Raw genomic sequence first — 12,674 nt, 5'->3', positions numbered from 1 at the left:
GTCCTCCTTTCCCCCCTTCCCTCCTGTGCAACAGGGACAGGCTCTGTGTCAGAGACCTGGGCCCCACTGCTTGCCCCTGGTAAGTCGTTCCCCTCAACAGTATCCAAAACGGTATACATGTTTTTCAGGGGAACGACCACTTTTTGTCCCCCTTCTAACAGTCACCCAGTTTTCTTTGAGCCTAGGAGTAACTGCTTCCCTGTAACTCTTAACTACAACAGCCTCTGCATCCCGAATGATCCGAAGTCCATCCAGCTCCAGCTCCAGCTCCAGTTCCCTAATGTGGCCTTGGAGGAGGGAGAGTTGAGTGTACTTCCTGCAGATGTACTTGGATGGGACACTAATAGCGTCCCTCTCCCTTCACAGCCATCCCTTGCTAGTCCCCTATCACAAAGTAAAAAAGGAGAGAAGCTTACCTGATGTGTCCCTGGTGTCCAAGGTTAGAGGAGGTGGTTGGGTGGGAGGCCCTAGATGGGTTGGGTTTAGAAAACACTCACCTATATAGCCGAAGGAAAAACAAGTCCCTCCTTTCCCAGAATCCTCTGCTCTCCAAGGTGCTGCTTAAAGTTTTAAATCAGTGACTCATCTTTCCCAACAGGCCTCTGGCCCACCCTTGCATTCTTCCTGCTGCTGAAAACAGAAATGGAGGGCTCCGACGCTCGAGGTAAGGTTTTGAAGATTTAAATCACCTTTCCCCACAGGCCCCTGGTCCAAGCTCCTGCTCTTCCTGCTGCTGAAAACAGAGAAAAAACAACATTTTAATTAAGTCACCCCTGACTCTCCCAGGTAATGAGGAGAGTTAATGCAGGAAGTACTGTTGTGGATGTGTACACCGAGTTTCCAGAAAGCATGTGAGGCAATTGTGTGGCATTCAGTGAGGATTCAACTGACTTCTGGTCATTGCTGTCATCCTGTAAAAAGTTAGTTGATGTCATCTGGCCAAGGAGATAAAGGACCAAACACAGAGAACATTGGAGAAACCCAACAGGCCTGGCGATATCTAAGCCGAAGAGAAACAGAGTTAATGTTTTGAGAATTGTGCTGAAGAGTCATACTGGACTTTAAAGATTAACTCTGTTTCTCTTTCACAGATCATGCCAGACCTGCTGAGTTTCTCCAGTGCTCCCTGCATTTGTTTCAGATTTCCAGCATCTGCAGTGTTTTGCCCTTATTTGTGAATGAGTAAGAACTGCTCCTTGGAAGAACTTTCTAAGGCTTCAGTGGTAAGTTTTACATCTTGGGTGGCATGGCGGCTCAGTGGTGAGTGCTGCTACCTCAGAGCGCCTGGGAGTCAGGTTCGATTCCATCCTCGGGTGACTGTCTTTGTGGAGTTTGAATGCTCTCTCTGTGTCTGTGTGGGTCCCCTCGGGGTGCTCTGGCTTCCTTCCACTGTTCAAAGATGTGCATATTAGCTGGATTGGCCATGTTATATTGCCCTGTAGTATGCAGGCATGTGCGGGCTAGGTGGATTATTCATGGGAAACATGGGGGTATAGGGATTGTGTGGGATGCGCTTCAGAAGGTTGTTGTGGACATATGGGCTAAATGGCCTCTTTCAATAATGTGCACAGATATTCTCCAATTGGAGATGACATTATGCATATCTGGAGCAAGTAGGATGTGAATGCAGGCCTCCTGGCTCACAGGTAGGGACACTACTACTGTCACTATCACAAGAGACCCCTAAAAGGCATATCCTAACTTGCACGCAACCCATCTTAGAGATATCAGCTACACCCCACCAGGGAATTGAACTCCCATCTTCCACACAACAGGCAAGATTCTACCCAAGATATAAATGAGGAAATGCTTAGTGCAGTGATGCGTACACCAGCATGAGACCTCAATGTCATGCTGTCATGTTCCCACTTATCTGATGTCTTTGTTTTTCTAGATGGAATATGTCACAGGTTTGGAAAACGTAATTGAAGAAGCTATCTTGTAGATAGTACACACTGCTGCTGCTGAACCACAGGAGATGGGGGAGATATTAAATGAGTATTTTGCATCAGTGTTTACTGTGGAGAAGGACATGGAAGATATAGACTGTAGGGATATAAATGGTGACATCTTGAAAAATGCCCACTTTGCAGAGGAGGAGTTGCTGGATGTCTTAAAATGCATAAAGGTGGAGAAATCCCCAGGACCTGATCAGGTGAACCTTAGAACTCTGTGGGAAGCTAGAGAAGTGGCTTCTTGCTGAGATATTTGTATCATCGATAGGCACTGGTGAGGTGCCGGAAGACGTGGTGCCACTATTTAAGACACATGGTAAGAAAAAGCCAGATAACAATAGACCGGTGAGCCTGACATTAGAAGTGGCCAGGTTGTTGGAGGGAATCCTGAGGGACAGGATATACTTGGAAAGGCAAAGGCTGATTCGGGATAGTCAACATGGCTTTGTGCATGGGAAACCATGTCTCACAAACTTGATTGAGTTTTTTGAAGAAGTAGCAAAGAGGACTGATGAGGGTAAAGTGGTGAACGTGATCTATATGGACTTCAGTAAAGCATTCAACAAGGTTCCTCATGGGAGACTGATTAGCAAGGTTAGATCTCATGGAATACAGGGAGAACTAGCCATTTTGATACAGAATTGGTTCAAAGTAGAAGACAAGGTGGTGGTGGTGGGTTGTTTTTCAGACTGGAGGCCTGTGACCAATGGGGTGCCACAAGGATCGGTGCTGGGTCCACTAATTTTTGTCATTTATATAAATGATCTGGATGTGAACATAGGAGGTATAGTTAGTAAGTTTGCAGATGACACCAAAATTGGAGATGTAGTGGACAGCGAAGAGGGTTGCCTCAATGTACAATGGGATTTTGGTCAGATGGGCCAAGGAGTGGTAGATTTAGTTTAACTTAGATAAATGTGAGGTAATGCGTTTTAGAAAGGCAAATTAGAGCAGGACTTATACACACAAGGGTAAGATCCTGGGGAATGCTGCTGAACAAAGAGACATTGGGGTGCAGTGGTTTGTTACTCCTTGAAAGTGGAGTTGCAGGTAGATAGGGTAGTGAAAAAGGCATTTGGTATGCTTTCCTTTACTAGTCTTAGCATTCAGTATAGGAGTTGGGAGATTACGTTGCAGATGTACAACTCATTGGTTAGGCCACATTTGGAGTATTGCATGTAATTCTGGTCTCCCTGTTATAGGAAGAATGTTGTGAAACTTGAAAGGGTTCAGAAAAGATTTACAAGGATGTTGCCAGAGTTGGAGGGTTTGAGCTATAGGCTGGGACTGTTTTCCCTGGAGCATTGGAGGCTGCAGGGTGACCTTATAGAGGTTTATAAAATCACGGGGGGCATGGATAAAGTAAATAGACTAGCTCTAAAGAAAACAACTACAGCCTATCTAATCTCTCTTCATCGTTGAATCACTCCAGCCCAGGCAACATCCTGGTAAATCTCCTCTGCATCCCCTCCAGTGCAATCACATCCTTCCTAATGTGAAAGTGACCAGAACTACACGGTGTACTCCAGCTGTTTCGATAGTTTACCACGGCTTTTGCCAAGGCCTCTTACCGGTACAAAGTTCGGAATGAACATCCCAGACATGCCTTCTTCCCCCACTATGAAATCTCCGCTTGGTTGATTCATACACACTGATAGGAGTTTTGCTGTTAAATGCCAAAAGAGAACCTTTTGTTACACTTGTCATACCTAATAACCCTTCAGTTATTAGGTGTGACAAGTGGCTAAGATATGTGACAGCAATATGACACCACCAGCACTTCATGTGTAATAATTAATTTGGTTGGAAGTCCTAGATCAGGTTTCAGGTTCTGTGACTCCCTCAGCAGTCTGATCGCGAGCCTTGCAGAATTGTCTCGTACCTTGACATCATCTTTTCTCCCCGTCTTTTCTTCTAGAATGCTGCTTCGGTTGGTGATTTACTCCTGATAGTCCCAGGATTGGAAGGAATGCCACAGAGAGGAAGCTTCCAAGAGAAGGGGTATTGGTGCCTGTGATACTGAGCTCAATTTCCGAGGCAATAGAGATGGGATGTAGCTCATCAGCTGTCATGGAAAACCAGTCAAGGAGAACGGACAGAGGTATGTACAGACAGAAGCATGCTGCAGTTTTGAAAACCTCCTACATCACTCGCCTCCTCATTAATAAGCAACAGAAGTTAGCCTGTGGCCTGTGACAATTGCCAGAATCTAATTTGGTGCAACCATGGCTTTTGTTCAGTCAGCTTAGAATATTTCAATTCTCAATCACCAGTTGTGCAAAGTTATGTTAGAAACATTGCAGCTTTTCAAAACATAGTTTTATAATTCACGGAGAAATTCAATCAAATTCATAACTGATTTTGATCAAATAACTATAAAAGGCATCTGGTTGGATAAATGAATAGGAAGGACTTAGAGGGATATGGGCCAAATGCTGGCCAAAGGGACTAGATTAATTTAAGATGTCTGGTTGGCATGGACAAGTTGGACCACAGGGTCAGTTTCCTGCTGTACATTTCTATGACTCTATACTGTTCATAGATTGGAGTGATACCTGGCACACAGGAAGATGGTTGTGGTTGCAGAGGGTCAGTCATCTCAGCTCTAGGACATCTCTGCAGGGTACGTGATGTCGCTGATCGTGTTTTCCGGGTCCTTAAGGGGGAGGGGGAGCAGCCCCAGATCGTGGTCCACGTTGGCACCAACGATATAGGTAGGAAGAAGGGTGAGGATGTCAGACAGGCTTTCAGGGAGCTAGGTTGGAAGCTCCGAGTTAGAACAAACAGAGTTGTAGTCTCTGGTTTGTTACCCGTGCCACGTGATAGAGAGTCGAGGAATAGGGAGAGAGAGCAGTTAAATGCGTGGCTACAGGGATGGTGCAGGAGGGAGGGATTCCGGTTTCTGGACAACTGGGGTCCTTTCTGGGGAAGGTGGGACCTCTATAAAAAGGATGGGCTACACCTGAACCTGAGGGGCACCAGTATCCTTGGGGGGAGGTTTGCTAGTGCTCTTTGGGAGGGTTTAAACTAACTCCGCGGGGGCATGGGAACCAGGACTGTAGCTTTAGGGTACAGGACCTTGAGTGTAGGGAGGTTAGGAATAATGCAGCGATCTCTAAGGAGGGTGCCTGTAACCAGAAGGGTGGATTGAAGTGTGTATACTTCAATGCCAGAAGTATAAGGAATAAGGTAGGTGAACTTGCAGCGTGGGTTGGTACCTGGGACTTCGATGTTGTGGCCATTACAGAGACGTGGGTAGAACAGGGACAAGAATGGCTGTTGCACGTTCCAGGGTTCAAATGTTTTAGTAGGATCAGACATGGGGGTAAAAAAGGGGGAGGCGTGGCATTACTTGTCAAAGATAGTATCACAGCAGTGGAATGGACGATGGAAGAGGACTTGCCATCTGAGGTAGTTTGGGCTGAGGTTAGAAATAGGAAAGGTGAGGTCACCCTGTTAGGTGTTTTCTACAGGCCTCCTAATAGTCCTAGAGAAGTAGAGGATAATATTGCGAGGATGATTCAGGAAAAGAGTGAAGGTAGCAGGGTGGTTGTTATGGGGGACTTTAACTTCCCAGATATTGACTGGGAGAGCTATAGCTCGAGTTCATTAGATGGGTCGGTGTTTGTACAATGTGTGCAGGAGGGTTTCCTGACACAATATGTCGACAGGCCAACAAGAGGGGAGGCTATATTGGATTTGGTTCTAGGTAATGAACCAGGCCAGGTGTTAGACTTGGAGGTAGGTGAGCACTTCGGGGACAGTGACCACAACTCGGTGACTTTTACTTTAGTGATGGAGAGGGATAATCGTGCGCCGCAGGGCAAGAGCTATAGCTGGGGGCAGGGAAATTATGATGCAGTGAGGCATGACTTAGGATGTGTGGATTGGAAAAACAGGCTTCAAGAGAAGAACACTAATGAGATGTGGGGATTGTTCAAGGAGCAGCTACTGCGTGTCCTCGATAGGTATGTACCAGTCAGGCATGGTGTAAAGGGCCTTGTGAGGCAGCTGTGGTTTAGTAAGGAATTGGAGTCCCTTGTGAAAGGGAAGAAGGCGGCATATGTAAAGATGAGGCGTGAAGGTTCAGTAGGGGCGATTGAGAGTTATAAGGTAGCCAGGAAGGAGCTAAAGAGGGAGCTAAGAGAAGCGAGAAGGGGACATGAAAAGTCTTTAGCTGGTAGGATTAGGGAAAACCCAAAGGCTTTCTATAGGTATGTCAAGAATAAAAGGATGACTAGGGTAGGTATCGGTCCAGTCAAGGATAGTAGTGGGAAGTTGTGTGTGGAGGCGGAGGAGATTAGAGAGACATTAAATCAGTACTTTTCATCAGTATTCACTCAGGAACAGGACACTGTTACTGATGTGAATATGGAATCACAAATAATTAGAATGGATGCCCTGGAAATATGCAGGGAAGAGGTTTTGGGAATATTGGAAAGGATGAATATAGATAAGTCTCCTGGGCCTGATGGCATTTACCCCAGGATCCTATGGGAAGCTAGGGAGGAGATAGCAGAGCCATTGGCCTGGATTTTTATGTCGTCATTGTCAACGGGAATAGTACCAGAGGACTGGAGGATAGCGAATGTGGTCCCATTGTTCAAGAAAGGGAGTAGGGATAGCCCTAGTAACTATAGGCCAGTGAGTCTGACTTCAGTGGTGGGCAAAGTCTTAGAGAGAATGGTAAGGGATAAGATTTATGAACATCTGGGTAGGAATAACGTGATCAGGGATAGCCAGCATGGTTTTGTGAAGGGCAGGTCGTGCCTCACAAACCTTATTGAGTTCTTTGAGAAGGTGACTAAGGAAGTGGACGAGGGTAAAGCAGTAGATGTTGTGTATATGGATTTTAGTAAGGCGTTCGATAAGGTTCCCCATGGTAGGCTAATGCTAAAACTTCGGAGGTATGGCATTGAGGATACATTAGAGGTTTGGATTAGGAATTGGCTGGCTGGAAGGAGACAGAGGGTAGTAGTTGATGGATTATGTTCATCTTGGAGCGCAGTTACTAGCGGTGTACCACAAGGATCTGTTTTGGGACCATTGCTTTTTGTTATCTTTATAAATGATCTAGAGGAAGGACTTGAAAGCTGGGTAAGCAAGTTTGCGGATGACACAAAAGTCGGTGGAGTTGTGGATAGTGAGGAAGGAAGTGGTAGGTTACAGCGGGATATAGATAAGTTGCAGAGCTGGGCGGAAATGTGGCAAATGGAATTCAATGTAGCTAAGTGCGAAGTCGTTCACTTTGGTAGGAATAACAAGACGATGGATTATTGGGCTAATGGTAGGCTACTTGGTAGTGTGGATGAGCAGAGGGATCTTGGTGTCCATGTACACAGATCTCTGAAAGTTGCCACCCAGGTAAATAGTGCTGTGAGGAAGGCATATGGTGTACTGGGCTTTATTGGCAGAGGAATTGAGTTCCGGAGTCCTGAGGTCATGTTGCAGTTGTATAAGACTCTGGTGAGGCCTCATCTGGAGTATTGTGTGCAGTTTTGGTCGCCATACTATAGGAAGGATGTGGAAGCTTTAGAACGAGTGCAGAGGAGGTTTACCAGGATGTTGCCTGGAATGGTAGGAAAATCTTATGAGGAAAGGCTGAGGCACTTGGGGCTGTTCTCATTGGAGAAGAGAAGGTTTAGGGGCGATCTGATAGAAGTGTATAAGATGATTAGGGGTTTAGATAGGGTAGATACTAAGAACCTTTTACCGCTAATGGAGTCAGGTGTTACTAGGGGACATAGCTTTAAATTAAGGGGTGGTAGGTATAGGACAGATGTTAGGGGTAGATTCTTCACACAGCGGGTTGTGAGTTCATGGAATGCCCTGCCCGTATCAGTGGTGAACTCTCCTTCTTTATGGTCATTTAAGCGGGCATTGGATAGGCATTTGGAAGTTATTGGGCTAGTATAGGTTAGGTAGGATTCGGTCGGCGCAACATCAAGGGCCGAAGGGCCTGTACTGCGCTGTATCCTTCTATGTTCTATGTTCTATGTTCTATGTCCCTCGGGGTAGTTATCTAGGCCCAACAATATTCAATTGCTTCATCAATGACCTTCCCTCCAGCATTATGTTAAAAGTGGGGATGTTCACCAATGTTTGCACAATGTTCAGTGCTATTCATGATTCCTCAGGCACTGAAGCATTCCATGTTCAAGACCTGGACAAGATTCAGGTATGGGCTGGTGTCCAGCAAATAACATTTGCATCACACAAACGACAGGAAATGGCTGTCTCCAACAAGAGAGAATCTAACCATCGCTCCTTGAAATTTATTGCCATGACCATCAATGATTCTCCTGCTATCAGCATCCTGGGGGTTATCATTGAGCAGAAGCTTAATGGAACACACCTTATAATTGCAAGAGCAGATTGAAGGCTTGGAATCCTGCAATAAGTAACTCACTTCTGATTCCCTATTGCCTGTCCATCAACTACAAGGCACAAGTCAGGAATGTGATGGAATACTCCCCACTTAGATGGATAGGAGCAGCTCCAGCAAAACTCAAGAAGCTTGACACCATCCAGGATAAACTGTCAACTTGAATGGTACCACTTGACTTGGTGGTTAGCCCTGCTGCCTCACAGCACCTGGGTCTCGGGTTCGACTCCCACCTCAGGCGACTGTGTGGTGTTTGCACATTCTCCCTGTGTCTGCATGTGTTTCCTCTGGGTGCTCCGACAGTTCTAAGGTGTGCAAGTTACATAGATTAGCCATGCTAAATTACCTATAGTGTCCAGGGATGTAAAGGCTGGGTGAATTAGCCATGGGAAATATAGGGTTAGAGGGATGGGGTGGGTTGGGATGGGATGCTCAGTCAGTATGGACACGATGGGCCAGATGGCCTGCTTCCACAGACATCCACTCCCTGCACCACCAATACTCAGTAGCAGCAATGTATACCATTTACAAGATGAATTGCAGAAATTCACCAACAATCCTTAGACATTCCTAACCCACAACCACTTCCACCTAGAAGATCAAGGGCAGCAAATACATGGGGGTACCATCAACTGCAACTGCCCCTCCAAGCCACTCCCCATGCTGACTTAGAAATACATCACCATTTCTTCAGTGTCGCTGGGTCAAAATCCTGGATTCCCCTCCCTTAGGGCATGATGGATCAACCCACAGCAGGTGAACAGCATTGGTTCAAGGAGGCAGCTCATTACCATCTTCTCAAGGGCAGCTCGGGATGGGCAGTAAACGCTGGCCCAGCCAGTGATGCCCACTCCCTATGAATTTTTTTTTGGAGATTTTGAGAAACTCATGACTGGAGGTTAATAACCAGAGGAAATAGGTAATTGGTCAAAATTCCAAGGGAGATTCAAGAAAAGACGTCTGAAATGCACTGACCTGTTAAGATTTGGAATCATCTGGATGAATGTGAAAAGGAACAAGTTCCAGAATAAATGGAATGGAGGTAAATTATTTGGAGGACAGTGAGATTAGAATATGACTAATTTGAGAGTTCCTTTGTTAATCAGAAGGCCTCCTTAAGTGTTGTACAAATATCTGATTCCATGTTCTGAAGTAACATGTGTTTTATTGACCTGAATGACTCTCAGTCCATTCGTCATTGTGATAGCTCAGACCAGCCACTGCCTTACATGCTCCAGTCTGTTCGTAGAATCATACAGTACACAAGAGATCTTGTGGTGCATCAACTCTGCTATATAAAAATATATTACTATCTGCACTAGTCACACTTTCCCACACTACACCCTCTAGCCTTGCATGTTATGACCCTTCCAGTTTTCATCCAGACTTGTGAGATTTCCCACTTCAACTATTCTTCCAGGGAGTGCATTACAGACCCCACCACCCTCAAAATTCCTCTCAAACTCCTTCCTTCCACTTGTAAATGTTGTGGTGCACAAGGCAGTCAGAGCACATGCTCATGTCTGTTTTAATAGTCCAGTTCTGCTTGGAATAGCTCACCATAATGTGCCACATCTGATGAAGTATAGTGGGCCAGGAATTTCTGTGACTCTTACTGCCTGCTATTGGTGCGTTGGAAGCATTTACAGTTGGATACCCAACCTATTTGTCCATGTCATGAACAAATCTTCTTCAGTAATCAAGTCCTGGATTCCAACCCGGGGATTCAAGCTCAAACATAAGGATGCTGCCAATGGACACAATATGTGAACACACAAATCTCAAACAATCAGAAATCATTCCACGTGGTAGCACTGAAAAAGAACCGAAGGTTTGTTGTCGGCGAAATATTCTATAAAGACACTTCAACAGGTTTATTGCTCATAAAATGCATTTATACAGGTGCTCTTACTGTTTGAGACAAACAATGGACTGCGGTTCAAGCTTAATTTTATTAAAACACTCGCAGGTTAAAGAAACAATCTTTACACAACAGATTCAGTTAGCTTTACTGCAAAGCAGACTGACTGCCTGAAAAACATTCACTACCCATGCTGGTGAATTTGATTGAACTGAGCTCTCTTGACAGGGCACTTAAGGTTTTCTTAGTACAAAGGTGGTCTCACCTGGAGTCTTCGCTGGCCAAACCTTCAGTGAGGGAATGACTGCTAGGTGTCCTTCTATTCCCCTGTTTCTCTGTCCTTCTGGAATGTTCTCTCACTTTAGGCATAGTACAGGACCCACAGTACCCACAGGTTAGATGAGATCTTCTAGGTGTACCCATCCCTTTCGAAGATATGATTACTTCATGGTACAAGGGGGTTTGGCTGAAACTGTGAAAATATACAATCTCCCTGTTGTTCTGGCTGAGTATCTCTTAATGGATTTTTGGTCATAATGAGTCTCCCATTGTTCTATATGCAATCTGGCTTTTGACCTGTGGAGATACTGAATTCCATCCGGCCTTGTTGACAGAAACTGTCTAGCTGCTTGGCCACGGGATCTAATGAAAAGGAGGCTGTGTTGTCACAAACACTTGGCCTGGTTGTTTCGTTTGATAATATCAATAGGATAGCAATGGCTCCAAGGATTGAACACCTCTTTCTCCCTCTGCTATACCACGGCATGGTGGCTCAGTGGTTAGCACTGCTGCCTCACAGCACCAGGGTCCCAGATTCAATTCCAGTCTCTGGTGACTGTGTGGAGTTTGCACATTCTCCCCGTGTCTGCGTGGGTTTCCTCCGGGTGCTCCGGTTTCCCCCCACAGTCCAAAGATGTGCAGGTCAGGTGAATTGGCCATGCTACATTGCCCATTGTGTTAGGTGTATTAGTCAGAGGGAAATGGGTCTGAGTGGGTTACTCTTCGGAGGGTCAGTGTGGATTGGTTGGGCTGAAGGGCCTGTTTCCACACTGTAGGGAATCTAATCATATACACTATTGTGTTGGAAATGGGTCTTATGTAAACGAGTAACTGCCTAAACCGTAGCTGCTTGGCCTTAACTTGCAGCTTTTCGCAATCTTACAGCCAAAGTAAGTAACAAGCATAGTAAAGGTTACGTATTAAACGGTGTGTTCAGGTGGTGACTGTTCACTGGGGCAGATTCATTTGTGGTGCTATGAATGGGAGCAGACTGAGACTCTGTTGAGTTTGGAGCTGTGTGCTGGATCCTGAGAGTTTATAAATAGAGAAAGACTAGACTCCAGTTTGACTCTTCACCACCCAGCTATCTTAAGTGTCAGAGAAAGCACTGGCTCATCTTTCTCTGAGGAACTCCTAGTGCAACTGAATAGCTAATTAAATATGCCTGTCCCTCAGCAAATTGGCATCTTCAGTAATACTAAAACCAAATTAGACTACAGCCACACTTTGCTATTCCCAACCTGAACACACTGTGGTACGTATGGCTCAGTTTCCATTCATCATATTCTCTTGGAAAACAAAAGGAAATTCAAGAGGTCCAGAGAAATAACAGAATACAACAACTAAATTAGAAAATATTAGGTGTGATCTGTAAAACGCCAAAAGGGTCAGAAAGTTTCAGCAGGTCAGACACAATACCTGAGGGGACGAGGATAGCAAATTGCTTTAACCTTTTGTCAGAATGGGGAAGGTTTTGAGGTGGAATAGGTTCTTGAAGGCCAAGGAGGCAGGGATGGGGGAGGGGAGGAAAGGCTAAAAAGGGAAAACCAAAATATCACCAACAAAATAGGCAAACCTAAAAATCACACAACACCAGGTTATGGTCGAACAGGTTTATTTGGAAGGACAAGCTTTCGAAGCGTTGCTCCTGTGTCAGGTAACTACTGGGGCAGGAGGTACAGGTTATTTTCTGAAGTTGAGGTAAAAACAATGACTGCAGATGCTGGAAACCAGATTCTGGATTAGTGGTGCTGGAAGAGCACAGCAGTTCAGGCAGCATCCAAGGAGCAGCGAAATCCACATTTCGGGCAAAAGCCCTTCATCATGATTAAAGCAGGAATTTAGGAATTTTCTGAAGTTGTTGAACTTGCTGAATCTCATTGCAAGGAGATTCATGTTGCTGAGACATTTTATTTTGTACTCACTAGGATACAGGCAAGAATGCCAAGTTTAAACCAATCACAACAAGATGCTGATGACTGGTTGGCAAGGCGAATGGGATTGGTTGATGTATGAAAAATTCTGACCTGAACCGTCGACTCCCCTTCTCCTCTGATGCTGCTTGATCTGCAGTGCTTTCTCTAGCTCCTCGCTTTATCCACATTGGTTGAGGAAACGATGGGGAGCAGTTGGCTGTCCATGCTCTTGGGAATTCCAAGGGGCAGCAAGCTTCACCACTGTGGTCAAATGTAAA

General features: G+C 45.4%; 1 protein-coding gene across 1 annotated transcript in view; it reads left to right on the top strand.

Annotated features, from left to right (window-relative positions):
• The first annotated feature begins 642 nt into the window (after nt 1-642).
• ppef1 (protein phosphatase, EF-hand calcium binding domain 1) overlaps nt 643-12,674 on the top strand; it is an 83,207-nt gene continuing 71,175 nt past the window's right edge. The window contains exon 1 of the mRNA XM_060833245.1: nt 643-664. Within this exon, the coding sequence (XP_060689228.1) occupies nt 643-664 (22 nt within the window). The remainder of the gene's footprint in view (nt 665-12,674) is intronic.

Source organism: Hemiscyllium ocellatum, chromosome 12 (assembly GCF_020745735.1).
Source record: "Hemiscyllium ocellatum isolate sHemOce1 chromosome 12, sHemOce1.pat.X.cur, whole genome shotgun sequence".
NCBI lineage: Eukaryota > Metazoa > Chordata > Chondrichthyes > Orectolobiformes > Hemiscylliidae > Hemiscyllium > Hemiscyllium ocellatum.
This window is presented reverse-complemented; position numbering and strand designations above follow the sequence as displayed.